Source organism: Bos indicus, chromosome 23 (genome assembly GCF_029378745.1).
Source record: "Bos indicus isolate NIAB-ARS_2022 breed Sahiwal x Tharparkar chromosome 23, NIAB-ARS_B.indTharparkar_mat_pri_1.0, whole genome shotgun sequence".
Classification (NCBI taxonomy): domain Eukaryota; kingdom Metazoa; phylum Chordata; class Mammalia; order Artiodactyla; family Bovidae; genus Bos; species Bos indicus.
The window spans coordinates 6,098,882-6,117,281 of NC_091782.1; the positions used below are offsets into that span (position 1 = coordinate 6,098,882).

Consider the following 18,400-nt stretch of genomic DNA (forward strand, 5'->3'; position numbering starts at 1 on the left):
AATTTTCCAAACCCATGTAAGCTGTGACCTATGGATTTTCTAACTTGTGTTATGTCTTAAAGCACATCAGAGAACATAAATCTTTCCTGGCTTTAGATTTTTGCTCTTTTCCCACTGCATAAAAATGAGCAAAGTCATCAATATGCCTTTCATGGCTAGAGTAACTAAACAGAAACATTGAGGCACTGTTAAATTTCTACCTTGTTCAACCTAACATCTTATTAATTCTCCTCTTAGTCATATACTATTTTTATAAACTATACTTTATGTATTTTCAAATTGACTCAACCTAGTAAAACATTTTCTGTCTATACAAAGAACTGCTTTTTAATAATCTGATTTTGTCGGTATGTTTAATAATTCCATACTCATATTTTGTATTTTTTTAGTTTTCATGATCAATTCAGGTTTTATTTCCTAAGTATATCTGTAGCTCATATAAAATAAGCATTCAAACATGTATTTGCAGTGGTGGTCAACCAATATAATATTAATAACTTATGGAAACTTACATTTCTTGAGAGGGTGCTAGATGTCAGCCATTTGGTGAGATTTTTAAATGGAATGTCTGCTTTATTTTCACTGTTTTCTCATTTTGTACACGAGGAAACAGTCTTATAAAGCTCAAGAATCTTGCCCATGAATCTAAAAATGATTTGTCTTCCAAGTCAGATCTTATATACTATGACTCTCACAAATGAGATGAATTTTATATAAATTCCAAACTGAAAAACAATGCATTTTTATAATTTCCAAACAGAACAGTGGATTAATCATGCTTGTTATGGAACAAAATTGAGCTTTATGTTGGATTGTTGGGAATTGCCTTTGGGTTTTATATTTTCTGCCTGGAATCTAACTGTGATCTGACCGACAAAAGGTAACTGCATTTTTGGCCAGTTTTTTGTTTTTTAAAATCTATCTACTTCAATATTTCTTATAGCTCCATGCACAGTTACTGTTAACTTGATAATTTGTAGAGTGAAAAGAAGAAACTGTAACTTTTTCTGCCAGTGATCAGCTTCAACATGTAATTAAATTTAGTCAAATTCCATTTCTTTATTTTGATAACAGACGTCTCCTTTTCTCTGTGCCCTGGGTTGCTCACTAATGTATTTTTCTAGGTTCTCCCTCCCACCCCTCGCTTCCTCTCCTTCTGTTTTTGTACCCTTAGTCCAAACTTCCCATCATGGAATCCTCAGGTCTGCTCTCCCATCATCCTTTACTAAGTCTCAACTGGTACCCAAGTTTGTAGTTTCAATCACGGTGCAACGAACTCACTTGAGGTGAGTCAAACATGCAGTTTGCATAGTTTATTGATTATTTGCAAAATTTCAGTATGAAATTCGTCCTGTGTCTTACCTCATCAATTCTCTTCCCAGCATCTAGGCTGATGGTGACCTGTTATTATGCCAGCCCTAAAGAGTATTCCCTGAATTGTGTTTTGGGGAGCAACAAATTGGTATAAAATTTTCCTCCAAAATTGAAAAGACAAAGTATCTGGCAATGAATCACACTTTTAATTTGTCAATGTGCTTAGCTTTGCTTTCTAATTTTTTCCCCTATGAGCAGAGTTACATTGGGTTAGCCATAAAAGCTTTGCTAAAAACATCATATTTTGAACAAAATTGTTTCAATGTAAATTACACATCCCTTAGTTCTTTTGGATATAACAACTCATGCTGATGGTTTCTTTTTAAATATCTATTTTGCTATCTCTATTATTATATTTTTCTTTAGTTGGTATCTGAAATGAGCCTCCATAGCCTAGTTGAGTTTTGTATAATGATCAGTAGAGGGAAAATAACTTTTCTTTAAAAATAGATTTGACTATAGTATATATTCAGTAATAAATTGAAAATATTGAGTGTGGTGTTTTATGTCCACTATGTATACAGTGTTTTAAAACCAAAATTTAAATCAACTTATTTGTTTTAATTTATAGTATGTTTATATTTGAATAAGAGCCACTTGGTAAACATCATTTACTTATCCAAATTTTAGCATCACAACTCAGAAACACACATGAAAAATAGTTTTGGAACCAAACAGGAGTTCGTGCTGCTTCACTACCTGGTGAAAGAGGTATTTTACCATGTTTTAGATTTCCCTTAATGAAAAGGGAAATGGAAGCGTTTGGCGACATCTGTATTCCTGTTTTTGATTTTCCCTAATTCAAAACAGTAACTATGGAGCACCCATCTTGCCAAACAAATGCCAAGGTCAGGAACATATTCCAGTTTTTCTAGGCCCTAACTCTGCTTTGACTGATGATCTGAAGGGTAAATATTTTCGTGGTAATATTTCATTTAGGGGCATGAAGAATATGAGATTACCCTTTTCTCATCGTGCACAGAAATTAACTCTGTCTCTTCCATTGTTCTTTCCCCTCTAAGTTGAATATTGTTGAATGTATTTCTTAAAGACATATTGCAGAATAAGGGCAGTGCTGGTTTTGCATCTTGAGTATGGAGTACAGTGGGAAGAAGTAGTTAGTTCAGTCACTCAGTCATGTCCAGCTCTTTGCAATCCCATGGACTGCAGCACACCAGGCTTCCCTGTCCATCACCAAGTCCTGGAGCTTACTCAAACTCATGTCCATCGAGTCCATGATGCCATCCAACCATTTCATCCTCTGTTGTCCCTTTCTCCTCCCACCTTCAATATTTCCAAAATATTTCAATATTTCTAAATCCAGCTTGAACATCTGGAAGTTCACGGCTCATGTACTATTGAAACTTGGCTTGGAGAAGTTTGAGCATTATTTTGCTAGCGTGTGAGATGAGAGCAATTGTGCAGTAGTTTGAACGTTCTTTGGCATTGCCTTTCTTTGGGATTGGAATGAAAACTGACCTTTTCCAGTCCTGTGGCCACTGCTGAGTTTTCCAAATTTGCTGGCATATTGAGTGCTGCACTTTCACAGCATCATCTTTTAGGATTTGAAATAGCTCAACTGGAATTCCATCACCTCCACTAGCTTTGTTCGTAGTGATGCTTCCTAAGGCCCATGTGACTTCACATTCCAGGATGTCTGGCTCTAGGTGACTGATCACACCATCATGATTATCTGGGTCATGAAGATCTTTTCGGTATTGTTCTTCTGTGTATTCTTGCCACCTTTTCTTAATAACTTCTGCTTCTGTTAGGTCCATATCATTTCTGTCCTTTATTGTGCTCATCTTTGCCTGAAATGTTCCCTTGGTATCTCTAATTTTCTTGAGTAGATCTCTAGTCTTTCCCATTCTATTGTTTCCCTCTATTTCTTGGCATTGATCACTGAGGAAGGCTTTTTTTTATCTCCTCTTGCTATCCTTTGGAACTCTGCATTCAAATGGGTATATCTTTCCTTTTCTCCTTTGCCTTTAGCTTTTCTTCTTTCCTTAGCTATTTGTAAGCCCTCACCAGACAACCATTTTGCCTTTTTTCATATCTTTTTCTTGGGGATGGTCTTGATCACTGCCTCCTGTACAATGTCACAAACAGGTCCATAGTTCTCAGGCACTGTATCAGATTTAATCCCATCAATCTATTTGTCACTTCCATTGTATAATTGTAAGGGATTTGATTTAGATCATACGTGAATGGTCTAGTGGTTTTCCTTACTTTCTTCAATTTAAGTCTGAATTTGACAATAAAGAGTTCATGAGCTGAGGAAGAAGAGAGAGCTCTTAGTCCGTGAAAGGCATCGACAGTCACTGGTGACTTGGCTAAACTTTGGCTCACTCACAGGAACGAAGGAAAATCATAACAAACCAGAGCATCCACCCACCTAAGTCAACAGTGAGTATTGTAAGTGAGGACCAAAACTTGAAATTGGAGGGAAGATGCTTCGATAGGAAAATCACGAGTCCCTAATCCTTGAACATGGGTTATAATTTCTCTGTAGTCAAACTAGTCAAGTTTTAATTTGAAAGGAATGGAAAGGGGTAGGGGGACCACCCGTGTTGTGGATGTAGGAAGTGTTGAGTGGTCTTCCCTCTTGATGTTGTTGCTGTTGTTCAGTTGCTAAGTTGTGTTGTTGTTGTTCAGTTGCTAAGTTGTATCTGACTCTTTGTGGTACCATGGACTTCAGCACGCCAGGCTTCCCTGTCCTCTACCTTAAACGTCACAAAACCAGCAGCTACCACAGCATCCTTGACAGATGCAGTGTAGATGTCACTGCCAGACCCAGGAGATGTTTGGATTTCCTCCAGTCTTCTCAAGGTGGGGAGCAGAGACCCAAGAGGAAGGCATTAGCCCTAAAGGATCCCTAACAAAAGGGCACTCTGTGTGCTGAAAGGAATAGAGTGGGCAGGGATGACTTAAAAACATGACCCTTCTCGGACCTTTATTTATTCCTTTAAAAAGTATAATCATTATTTTACTGGGAAGAATACATAAGACATTGTGTGTAAAACAACTGTTAAATTACCACATGTCAACATGGCAGCTGCTTCTTCCTTTTTAACTTTAGAAACATTGAATTGGCTCCTCTCCTCAATTCCCAGTTTCCCTGACCCCTCTGAAAGGCTTGCTGGCTACAACTTTTGGGTATCAGCTCTATTTATGAGTGGAGGTACTCACATGATTTCTCTGGGAGGTAATAAAATGATAGAAGCATGACAGTTGAGGTGTGTTTCTGACTCGAGCAGACCAATAAGTAAACACCTGGGAAGTACCTGTTATTTTGCTTCCAGACAGCTCAGTAGGATGCTTTTGCTCTGGGGGCCACCATGGAATCATGAGGTCTCACTTGGTCCCTTATGTGTAAGTAAGGCTCCACTTTTCTTCACTCAAAAGAATGGTTTGTGATCCAACCATCATATGTGAAGGATTAAACTAAGTCCCAAATATCTTAACTCCATTTTTTTTCTTTTTTGACAAAAAGTAGACACTTATCATGGTATATACATTAGGTATCCAGTATCAGGCTTTCACTATGTGTATTTTGGAAAGTATCTTTTACTCCTTTCACTCTTTCTTTTTATTAAGCGTCAAAATGATTTATTTCTCTTGCATTTTGGTAGTTCTGCACTATTCTAAGGCTTCTAGAAGTAGCTTATGATCATTTCATAGGTTCATGTATCAAATTGAAAGGGAAGGTCAAACATTTAATGAACTATGTTTTTCTATATGATAAAAGTTCTTTTTGCATAATCTGTCATATAAGCTGGTAAAAAAGAATGTTTCCTTTAGAGACTCATAAATTTCCCAAGTAACTGCATTAAGTTCATTGCAAAGACCACTTTCATCCACTACAGATAAAATTCAGCGTCTGAAATTAATTTCAGTGCTATGAAACAAACCCAAACGAGGCTTGACGTCTAAAAGCTTTTCTTCATTGATATCTTAACACGTAGTAATATATAGTTTTTAAAAACTTTTTGGTTGATTTCTGCTGAAATCCTGCTTTCATTATAGTTTTATTGAACTCTCCTGTGATTTTAAAGGAAAGACGTGTATGTGTGTGTACACGTTTCTTATTTTAAAAAGTCACATAAGAACTGGAAAAGATACTAAAAATAATTCACTCTTCCCATGGTTTTGTGAAAAGAATGTTTCTGCTTTCTTAAAATAAATGAGACCTGTAAGACCAACTGTAACCAAGCTTTTGGGGGCGTGTGACAGATGATGTCTGTAAAACTCTTAGGGCCTCAGGGGAAAGGCTCTATATATAAAGAGAAGAGCTATTAAAAAGTAAGTGCTTATGTGAAGGTAAACTACAATTCCTAGTTTGAGATTCATATTTCCACTAGCTGAAAAGAGAGCTTCAGTAAAAAGCATTTGTGAGGCTGGTCCCGCCTGAGACGGTGAGCCGCTGTGTTTCAGACAATGTCCCTGGAAGGAGACTAATCCTTTTCCATCACTCAGGCCCACCCTAAGCACAATAAAACATTTGCGCGTTCTGGAAAGCTTCCCCCATGAGGCACAAACCTCTGGCCCTGCTCCTTTATGTTTCTCTTCCTTTCTTCCTTCTGCCCCGGCCCCCCTCCAGAAGCCTCTTGAACTGCAGGTCTCAGCTGTTTGAGTTTCCCTCTATCTTGCCTTGAGCCACGATACCCATATTTCTAACGGAGAATCCCAATTTCTTTTATCACCTCCATGATTTTCTCAGGTAGATGATAATGATTCCTTCCACAAACTTCACAAAGAATTGAAACTCCTTAAAAAATCTTTTCCTCCTTCAAACTTCTCTATCCTTCACGTATCCCAATCCTAGAGGAAAATGAATTTCTTCCATTGCACTGTTACCAAAAACTGCGACTGCATTTCTTGTCTGCCGGTATAACTCAACCCCAGCTCATGCTGGCTCCTCAGGAGCTGGTCCCCAGCTGTCCTCTGTGGGTGTCATACCTCCAGTGTTATCTTTTCCTCTTTATCATCAGCCACAGAATTCTTTCCTTATTTGCACACATTATTACATTTGACCGTTCTTTTCTTGTTGACACTTTTTAGTAATGAATATATATATATATAATTGCTAATATATAATACTTAATATAAGATGAAGTAGTTATTTTTAATTTACTCTTTTAAATTTAAATATAGCAAAGGGATTGCATGAAGCACCTGGCTTGTTAAATAGTGTTAAATAAAAGCTTAGAATCACCATGAAGAATCACTAAAAATTCTAACCACCTTGCACTCTGAAGTTCAAGAATATATGTAATTTGCTAATACCACATTACTGGGAGTTTTAAGTATCACTGAAATAGTTTAAAATCCCAGCTTTTCCTTGTTTTTGTTTGAGATTACAAGGCAATGTAAACCATCTTCACAACAGGAAAATTCTGAGCATGAATGTAAAATTCTATTTATGATACTTCAAGTATCTGGCAATAGGTCTGTGCTTTTACTATAAAAATAGAAACTGCAAATTTTTCATCAAGTTATAACACAGTTGAAATTCATAGCTAGATTGCAATTTGCTTAGTTTAAGATTTCACTGAGTTAAAATGTATATGGAATTTAAGTAGACAAAATTCTATCTCCCCCACATTCCTTAAAATCGGATATAAAAATGATTTAGTCTATATGCCTGGTAGAGAATTCTGCACATTTTAAATCATCTGTTTCTAAAAAAGGTACAATTCCAGTATAATTTAGAGCCGGGGAACTATAATTTAAGAGCACCAAAATCAAATTTAATCACAGATTGAAACTAAGCAAAAAGCAAGAGAGTATGTGAATAAGAAACAGTGCAGTGATTTGTTTTCTGTGAACTAGCCCACAGCGGATGCTGTGAGCTCTTCTGAAGTGAAGAATAGGTAATTTGTGCACAAGTTTCATCACAGGTGTTTTGGGTTAAGCATTCAATTACTGTGGGTTTATAGGGGGAAAAAAAACAAAGTGGAATTTATGCTAACATCTTACAGTGATATCAATGTTTGGGCTCTGATAAATCCTCAAATGAATGTTTTTCAAATTGTGTATTCTGGAGGAAACTGAATGCTCATATTTGGAACCACTTATCCTTATAACATCAACATGTCTCTAAAGAGCTGTTTTATGTCAGAGGCTCCTTTAATAACCCTGTTTCTAAAGAAATAAACATTTCAAAAGTCACATTTTCCCCAAAAAAACAGTCTGAAATACAAAACGAATCAGTTGAGGATGGATCCTTGGTTTGCCAGTGTACCTTCTGCATGATTCCAAACTTTAAATAGTTGTGTTCAGAGGCAGACATGAATACAATACTCTGACACCCAGGACTTATATAAAGTCATACAGATCAGGGGAGCAAATCTGGAATCTTTATCTTCAGTTATGGCAAAATGTGTAGGTTAAAGCTCCAGCATCACATACTTTCCTAATGATTCTTGTGTGAAAAGAATAATTATTTCCTTAGAAGATACTATCCTAACTCCATCTTTATTCATTTCGCAGTTAATAAAACTGAGAAATGTCCCAATATTCACTTCTCAAATTCTTCCTCTTCCCTTGATACTGTACAGTAATTTTGAAATGAAAGCAAGATGGCCAAAATAGGAATAGTTCTAAAAAAATTCACATGGAAAGATTTAATGGGCATTCTTTGTTCAAATGTGAAAGATGATAACTCTGGACTCCCATACTTGTCCTGATCACCCCTTTTATTTTATAATCCAAGAATTCTGTGATACATAAACCTGGAATAATTGGGCACCATGTTCTTTTGGGTCCTGTTGCCATCAGTGAAATCACTGGAATGCTGATATATCCTTCAGAGAAGCTTTTCTATCTTCTCTCCCATTTTGTGTGGGAGATTCCAACTGAATTTAAACTTGAACAAATCCCAACAATCAAGTTCTTCTCCCTCTCTTGCTCTCACCCTGCCCATTTCCTCTTTCCAGTGAACAAGATCAGGACATGGATGTGACATAAAGAAAGTGTCCTCCTGTTCTAGGACCATTTATTCCCATCACTTGCCCTGCCCCTCACTTTGAGACGGTTTTGGATCTACCTTAAAACCTCCAAAGCCATCAGATTGCTGCTTGGCGTACCTCTGAACTGCTGCAACTCTCTGAAGCTGACGCTGCTATAGTAGGTCATCTGAACCCACCTTCATCCTGGGGCTGCCGTCTTGTACCAGTGTGGAGCTACTTGGAAACCACTTTTCTGAGGTAGGAAGAATCTTTGGCCATCACTTGTGTTACATCATTAACCAAACGCCAAAGTAGGGCTCCCTTGCTGTCTGAGGATTTTATAGGGACTTTGGGTAAAAATAGATCTGTTAGATTTCCATGAATCCCCTTGGTTCTTAAGGAATTCATCATGCAAACATTGGAGCAAGGCCAGAAGGAAGACTGAGTTACAGACTCAAAATCCCTGCTTCCTCATACTCACTGGGACATTATTCTGAATCTGTACTCTAGGGCTTCACCTTTTCCTTATGATGAGTTCTCTCCCTTTAGGTCTTTCTATTCTCTTCCAAATATATGCCTGATGTTTTGCTTACCCATCTTCTAGCTATGCCTAGACTTGTCTGAATCCTAAAATGATTAAGCGTGGATTCCAAGTTGGTGTCCCTTATCACCATTTTATTACTCTTTTTATTTCCCCAGGTCATTTTTATTTCCAGTTTATATTCTTTTATATTTTAATTTTTCAATGATATATATGTATATATATTCTTTATATATAGTATAGTGATAGTGAAAGTGAAGTCACTCAGTCATGTCCGACTCTTTGCGACCCCATGGACTGTAGCCTACCAGGCTTCTCCCTCTATGGGATTTTCCAGGCAAGAGTACTGGAGTGGGGTGCCATTTCCTTCTCCAGAGGATCTTCCCGACCCAGGGATTGAACCCGGGTCTCCCGCATTGCAGGCAGATGCTTTACCATCTGAGCCAATGCGTATATTTACATATACATTCTTCTTCATATTCTCTCCCATCATGGTTTATCAGAGGGTGTTGAGCATAGTTCCACGTGCTGTACAGCGGGACCTTGTTTCCTATCCACGTTTTCTAATGAGAAGTCAAAAATGAGGATTAGCTTTGAAAAATAAAACCACTGCAATACACGTCTACGTACATAATGGTTTTCCTAAATCACAATGTTTCACATAGGTTTCTTTACTGATATATTTGCAGTATCTAAATCACCCTGTATCTTAAATAGTAAAAGTCAGCATTGTTAAATAGACTTTATGAAAGATTCCCTACTTTTAATACCTGCAATAGAGTCTGGATTTCTTTAGCACTTCTAAGGAGAACGACTGTTCAGCCCTATTCAAAAGGTTCAGTCAACATCATCAGTGGAGGTGTAATGTGTCTGAAGGAGAAGGCCAAATAATGCTTCCATGGTGTGGCTCAAGATCAAGACCCACTGAGCAAGTATTAACTTATGGAATCTTAATAGTCACCTCATTGCTGAAGTGGAAAGGAAACCAAGAGGAAACTTAATAATATCAAAAGTTATTTTAAAAGGAGTTCACGTTTGTTTGAAGGGGACTTTGCCTCACACACAATGTCCCCCTTTGTAAAGACCAAGAAACCCATATTTGTCACACATACACACACACACACACCTTTATAGTTTTCAAAGCATAAATCTTGAGAGCAATCTTCTTTCTCCAGAGATAAAAATCAAAATATTGAAAGTCTTTCAAATAATTACAAAAGGTACCCTCTTATAAACCAAAGACATTTGGAACTTTGGGCTCAGTGCCTATTTAATGAGAATAGGGTCAGTGCGTTGTAATGAATAGAAAACTGATTTTATTGTATTCCATTTGTGTGTCGTGTGGCAACCTATTTCAATATTAGAAAGATCATCTACTAAAAATGATTTCTGCAGTTATCCGTGTATACAAGTAAAAAATTTCGTTCCTGTTAAATTAACACTTCATTAAAACATCAAACTCAAAGCTCAACAAATACTTTTTATGTTGTGTTCCAGGACAGAAAAAAAAAAAAAAAATCCAAAATTTAAAGAACAGATCGCCAGTTATTCTAGTCCATCACAGTCAGGTTTCTCAGTTCTGGTTTTCTTTTTTTCTTTTGCTGTGCTCTCTGTCACTGGAAACATCTTAAACCAATTTCAAGGGCTACACCTGAATAAACATGTTGTAAAAGTGTTTATGTATCGAGGTGGGTCAGTTCAAGGTATGGTATTTGGCTGGAACTTCTAATTTCTCTTTTTACAGCAAAAGGGCTGCCAGAAGGAGGAAGTCTGAGCTGAATTAATACATTTGTTACAGTGGAAGTAGAATGGAAACTACTCTGACCACAAATCAAACTGCCTCTTTCATTTATGCCAGTGATAGAGTTTTTCTAAGAAATATAGACTCTGGCATGGAGCCACTGTAAGTTTGCATTTAAAAGAGAAACCCATAGGCTTATTTGTTTAAGGTTTACTGCTCTGATTATTTTGAAGTTCTTTCTCTGCTAGGATGGAGTGGAGTGGCATTTGGGAAGGGAGCGGCTATTTTCACGTTTGTAGGAATGTAACAAGTTTTCCCAATGAGCGATTGTTGAGGACACCAGTGAATGCTGTCTGCATTGACACACATGCATTTTTTCAACCAATATCTCCACATTTGAAGGACTTCTGTGTCCCTTGCAACAGCTGCACCACCTCACTTAACACAGTCTCGTTTTCTGACGGTAGAAGGTCCCTGCACGATACAAGTATACACAAAAGTGTTTATGCTGCCAAAATAAATTGTGTTAAGAGCAAGAGTTTATTTGCTAAAATGCCACTGATGCCATTTCAGGGACTTGATTTCTTTCTTCCAAGGTGGGTTAGGTCTTATAATGCACTGAAGCTGCTGCACAGTCTTGACTGAATAAATATTTTAAGAAAACTGGCACATCCCTCCAGGGGCAAGGCACAGCCAATCATGCACGTATTTCTAACCACATGATATATTACTCTGAAAAGATTGGTAACTTTTGTATCTGGAGTAGAATTTGTTTTTGCATGAGCTTTGAGTAATTTTCAACTAAATGTACAACTTAAAGTTAAATACTTCATTCTCTCTGGGTAATTTTCACTGAAATTTTTATCGGTCAATAGTTTTCTTTATATATATGCACATACATACATAAACACACACACACATATATAATTTTCTGGGATATTTATTTTAAATGAGAAGATCATAACAAGAGTGAATTGTAAAATGTATAACAAATGCCTAACTCCTAAGGTATTTGTGAAATCAAATCAAATAATGCATGGAAACCACTAAGAAAATTGCCTATCACAGAGTCAGAAAGTATCATGGTAGATGCCAGTGGCTGCAGGTGTTGAAAGAGATGGGGAAGGGGGACGGGGACTAGCGTTTAATAGTGACACGAGTTTCAGTTTAGGAAGGTGAAAAATTCAGGACATGGATGATGGTTGGAGTTGCACAACAGTGTGAATGTACTTAGTGCCACTGAACTGTGCAAGGTATGGTTAAAATAGTATATTTTATATTAATATTTTGTGGCTTTTATCACAATAAAAATATTAAAATAGAAAAGAATACCTAGTGTACATAGCAAGTGCTCCAAATGCATTTGATGTTGTTATAGTGATGAGTATTATTTTTGCTACTCCAATGGGAGAAGCACGTGATCAACATCTACTTCTAGTCTCTAGGGCAGCTGACTTCTCACCCACTATAGCGCAGACCCTGTGCGCACTCCTTTTCTGATAAACACCCACCGCAGTGGACTCAGAAGGGTCTAGGACACAGACTGCTTTAGACTAAGCTCATCTGGAATTTTTCTCCTTTCTGAGCATTTCCAGGCTTGATTTGCATCCTCTGAAATCCTTTCAGTAAACATCATTCAAGTGTGTCCAAGCGCAGAGAAAATTTTGAAGTTTTCATGTTTGCTTCAAAATCCTCTACATAGAGAAAGACCTGGTGCTTAAAGTAAAGCTCCATGCCCAGCAGGGGCCTCTGGAAGGTTCTTTGAAGTGCTTTAAGTGGATCACAGCTTTGTAAAGTTTGCTGGGCACAGGCCCGAAGTGAGGAGGGGTTTATCAACCCTGGAAAGTCTCCAAAGAAGCAGGGAAAAGTAGAAACACCCAGCCAGCTATCCAGCTTTAATCACACAAAGGAAAATTATAAGGCATTTAATGCAGAAGTGCCTGTAGCTAATATTTCTGAAATCACTGGTTAACACGGACATTTCCAGCCTAATGGTGGTCAAGCCATTTAGAACGTTACCAACTTTCAGGTCTGAGAAAGAGCCCAACAGTGAAGGCCTGGGGGTGTTGTGTGGCTAAAGGGTGATACGAAATGGAAAGCCAAGAATGGATAATCGTCTGTAACAGTACATTTTCCACGTTTATGAGATTCTTTGGCCCGCAAATAAAAGGTTCTGACGGTGTTTTCAAACATTTACCTTTTTCCACGGACCCTCTGAGCTCACCCCTCAGCAGCTGAACTTCATCTCTTCTTAATAAACCCAGTGCCCCTTCCTTGGTTCCAGGTCACAGCATCAACGTGAAGTCGGCCGGCCTCGTGGGACGACATGGGCCTCAGTCAAAACAGCCGTTCATGGTGGCCTTCTTCAAGGCAAGCGAGGTACTTCTCCGATCTGTGAGAGCAGCCAACAAGAGAAAAAATCAAAACCGCAATAAATCCGGCTCTCATCAGGACTCCTCTAGAATGTCCAGTGTTGGAGGTAAGATAAAACCAGAGCTGCAGTTCTGCACAGAGAGTTATGGGGTCGTATGTTGCAAATCAAGTAGCCACAGTAAATTTACCCCCTGGTATACCCTCATTTGGTCTATTAAATCATCCAGCCGTGTTTCTCGCATCCCCCAAATGTTTCATTAGCAAATCATTCAGCAATTCATTTTAAAGTAAGTGGGACTTACCTAAATCTGCTGAAAGATGCAATTCAAATTCAAATCAAGCTGGCAATAATAAAATTATTAAATGGCTACATCAACAAAAGCTAGTCCAAACTGAACTCCACAACTTGTGAGCTGACCTTTCCCAGGAATCTCACATGGATGGGTAACAAGTAAATTCAAAATAAAAATATTCCTTTGGTACTTAAAACAGTACATGTGAATCATGAGCTTAATTTTTCTGCCAAAAGAAGCAGGGTAGATTGTATGGAAATTAAGTTAATATTTATATTCCCATTAATTATTTAGAGAGATGTTATGTGGATAATTTGCTTTGAGTGTGTGTATACATATACATGCTCATATGAAATCAAACAAAATGTTGTAAATGCACAGTTGATCCCACTGTACTTGCAATTTAATCTATTAATTGATAGATAAAAAATACACTTGATCTGAACTTATCTACATGATAAAATCTGAAGTAGTTTAATTATATACTTTGTACCAATGAGTACCTTGTTTAGTTCAGTTGCAAACAAATTTTTATAAGCTGTTCTTAGATGAAAATGATGGCTATTTTATTCCTAGGAATTGTCTTATCTATGAAAAATAAACCTATTTGAAGGAGAAAACTTGCCCTAGAACATCGCTAGTTAGTACGAAGTGTTTGTTCATTTGTAAAATGTGTCTTCTTCTGTGTCGATGGCCACCATATGCAGTGTACTTGTGAGGCACCATGAATGAGCTGGTGAACAAAACAGATATGACCTCTGCATAGGTATTTCAGCAAATACGAATGTTTTGCTCTTCCAGAAAGACACATCCACACAGTGTTTGCCATTAATGATTATAAATGAAACAAAAATATATAGAATTTTTTTTGATCCTGGGACTCTTAGCAAAAATACTAAGTGGAATTCACTGGAACCCTCCTAGAGTGAAGGCACAGGAGAAGTGTGTTAGAGAGAAGTCTATTTTATGTATCTAGCAACAGAAGCACAAGGAAGGGTTCTATGAAATTGCATTATAGTAAATTACATTCTACACAGAAATCATGCTTTAAAATAATTTTCCATCAAATAAGCTTCACTGTCTTTTTCACTTGAAAGTAAATGTGATATTAGTACCTTATTACAAGGCTATTTTATAAAGATCTTCACAAGATATTTAGTTTGGCAAAAATTTTAATTGCTTAATATGAAAGATGGAGAAAAATAACTTTCTAAGAACTTTTCTTCCTTGTAAATACTAGCCTGTCAAAGTTGTATATTTTTCTTTTCATATAGAATGGTTCTGAAATGGGTTGAAATGTTTTTAATTTAATGTAGCAGATTGCATTAAGAAAAAGATTTGTTAAATCTTGAATAGAACAGTAAATAATTTTTGAGAAAATTTCAAAGGGAAAAGTCACCTGCGTATTATTAGAGCTGGTAATGACTCTGGCAGAGGCATTGCAGCAAATGAAATCATCTAAGTCTTTCTCCCTATTGGTGAAATCTATTTATCTTCCCTTCCTGACCACAGGTAACAAATGTGCTTCTATAACTAGAAATGAATAAAACACATGAAGCAGAAATCACGTAACTTTTCACCAGTTTCCTAACACCATTTAGAGTACAAAATTATTCTAATATAGACCAATATTTTCTTTTCAAAAAGTGTGTCATTGGCACCCATTTCTGTGAAATATGTAGTAGGTGGTTTTGGAACATGTTCATATTTTGATAATAAGAAGAAAGAAAGTAGTTGGTCTGTGTGTATGAGACTTAACCTTTCAATAGGTAGTAATCAAGCAGACGGGAAAAGTTCTCGCAGGATTTGACCCAAAAGACAGGGGTTTAATATAAACATAAAATCTGATACTTAGGAGACTTGAAATGCTAGTGAAATTTTAAAATTATCCATGATTGAAACACTGTGTGAAGATGCTGTAACTAAGAAAGGGGGTCAGTAGGGAGAATGGAGAGATGTATTCGAAGTTTGCTTGGTTGCATTTTTTTTTGTTTGTTTTTGCAAAGTATATTCTCAAATGTTAAAAATCTCCAACAGTGCAGAACCCAGGTCATTCTTGCTGTCTTTACCTCATCCCTTTCTTCTTTCAAAGAGTCCTGTCTTCTGACTTCTTAGTGCCCTTTTACTATTCTGTGCCCCTGTGGGAGAACCTAGAACAGTGTCCAACACAAAACAGCAACTGCACCAACACACATTCAGGAAATTAACATGGTCACTGTCTGGGAGAACCAGCTTCCTTTTTCAGCTGTGCATATATAGAACCACTGCCCGTAGACTTTCTGCCGAAACCCTCTGTCTTTGCTGCTCTTTAGGTTTTTAGCAAGAACTTTGAGCAGACACTTTGTGAGAGATGTTACTTACTTCACAATGAGCCACCACAGTTGATTTTCCTTTGAACTTGGGTTTAGGGGAAAGGAAATGTAGGCAATAGCTGAATATTAACGTTACCACCCTTTGGGTTGGAGAGGCACTAAGTTGATAAGATTTTAAAGCACCTACCAAGAGCAAGATGCTATTTGAAGGACTATATCAGTATGCAAAAACAATAGAGCATTCAAAATTTAAAGTATTTGCAAGGCACAGAGCAAGTTCTTGTTTACTGCAGAACTGCTTGAAAAGGTGCTTATCACAAGCTTGGTATCACGACCACTGGTGCCCTGCCTGCAACTCCCAACTCTGACAGGTGCTATATCTTGCCTAATGGATACAATGTAAAGTCATTCCTCTTGGACAAACATTTTAATCAAAACCAGAAAGAACAATCCATTGAAATTATTTGTTTAGAGTATGTTGTTATATAATTAATACATAATTTTATTTTTTAAAAATAATCACAAATAAAGCTAAAATTCTCCTTTAATCACTTAATTCTTTTAAGATAAGTTATGCTGATATACTGTTATCAACATAATACAAGTACTTCCAAGTTTTTTCCTCCCTATATGCGTCACTTTTGGAGAATATGATTTTATCATGTGTTATATAGATACATATTCTTTTTCAGATTCATTTCTCTTATAGGTCATAATAAGATACTGGATATCGCTCTCTGTGTGGTACAATAGGTCCTTGTTATTTATCTGTCTTATATACAGTAGTGTATATCTGCTGATGCCAAACTCCTAATTTCTCTCTCCTCTTCCAGCCCCCTTTGGTAACTATTAGCTTGTTTTCTATATCTAAGTCTGTCTTTGTTTTGTACATAAGTTAATTTGTATCTTTTTTTTTTTTTTTAGGATTCCACATATAAGTGTATCACATAATATTTGTCTTTCTCTGTTTTACTTATTTCACTTGTATGATAGTCTGCAGGTCCATTCATGTTGCTGCGAATGGCATTATTTCATTCTGTTTTATGGCTGAGTAATATTCCATTGTATCAATACATGTTTACTACTTCTTTTTTTATCCATTCACCTCTTGTTGGACATTTAAATTGTCTCCGTGTCTCAATTTTGTAAATAGTGCTGCTATGAACACTGGGGTGCATGTGCCTTTTCAAATTATAGTTTTCTCACTCAGAAGCGGGATTGCTGGATCGTATGATAGTTCTATTTTCACTTTTTAAAGAAACTTCCAGACTGTTCTCCATAGTGGGCACCAATTTACATTCTCCCCAACAGTCTAGGAGGGTTCCTATTTTTATGAACTTTTTTAAGAGCAGTTAAGTTCACAATATTGAAAGGAAGGTACATAGATTTCCCATGTACTCCCTACCCCACAAATGCATCGTCTCCTCTGCTATCAACACCACTCACCATGGTGGTGCATTTCTTACCAAAGATGAACCTACACGGACACATCACAATCAACTACAGTCTATGGTTTACCTAATGTTCACTCTTGGTATCATATAGTTGGTCTTATGGATTTTTTAAACAACATATTTCAACCATCTTTCAAATTAGTGACTTCATTTTTTTATACTGCTACAATATATTCAACACTCCTTTTTTAAATTTTGTTTTATTTTTAAACTTTACATAATTGTATTAGTTTTGCCAAATATCAAAATGAATCCGCCACTCCTTTTGTCAGAATTTATTTAGTCATGTCACTCTTAAAAAGACATTTTGGCTGTTTTTAAATTGGGGCTTTCAAAATCAATGCTGCAGTAAAAATCCTGCAAGGCTGCACCAGTGAGAATGGTTTTAATCCACATGGTTTTATAGTAATTAACACTAAAAGCTCTGAATATGCAAAATTTTGAAGATCCCTTCTCAAATAATAGTTAGCTTGTTACCTAGATCTAGTTCGATCCATCTTTTTATCTATCTATTCATCTGTGTGTGTGTGTGTGTGTGTTCACGCGCACACTCAGTTGTGTCTGACTTTGCAACACTATGAAATTGTAGTCCTCCAGGCTCCTCTGTCCATGGGATTTCCCAGGCAAGAATATTGAAGTGGGTTGCCATTTCCTTCTCCGGGGCATCTTCCTGACCCAGGGATAGAACCTGTGTCTCCTGCTTGATGGGTGGATTCTTTATCACTGAGCCACCTGGGAAGCCCCATTCATCTGTACCTTTATCTTTCCTTCTGTCATTTAACCCTGGGTCCACCTCTTAGTAGCTGTGTAATCTTGGACAGGGCATGTTACATCTATTTCTTCATCTGGAAAGTGAGAACATTAATGATACCTGCCTCACAGAATAAAATTACATGAGTTGCAAGGATTAAACGAGTTAATGGGTATAAAGAATGGAGAACACTGTGTATACTTATTCAGGGTTAAACATAATCATTATTACCAAATTATGGTTTGATTTTTCCGAACTGGTGCCTAAAGAGTTCAGACTTTTGCATCCGTACCCATTCCGCTGATCACTTATTGTCAAGTTTCTATCTAGAGAGAATTCTAGAGATGATATGTCTGGGTGTGGTTTATTGCAAAATATTTATTCATTGTTAAATGAATGTGTCACAGTGTGACACAGCATTAACTACATGATCATGCAAGATGGGTAGCATCAGAATCTTGCTTCTGAAAAGGCATTCCCTTAGACAGTGGCAAAGATGTGCATGCTAGTAATTATCAGGAGATCAATTCTACTAGAGTAGGTACAAGGAAGTGTGGGAGCAGTAAGGATAGAGCATGATTCCAATGAGAAAAAATAGATACTTTTCATAA

General features: G+C 37.0%; 1 protein-coding gene across 1 annotated transcript in view; it reads left to right on the forward strand.

The window, feature by feature from the left end:
* The window catches only part of BMP5 (bone morphogenetic protein 5), a 143,659-nt gene that overhangs the window by 107,619 nt on the left and 17,640 nt on the right, over positions 1 to 18,400 (forward strand). The window contains exon 4 of the mRNA XM_070777766.1: positions 12,891 to 13,085. Coding sequence (XP_070633867.1) covers positions 12,891 to 13,085 — 195 coding nt within the window. The remainder of the gene's footprint in view (positions 1 to 12,890; positions 13,086 to 18,400) is intronic.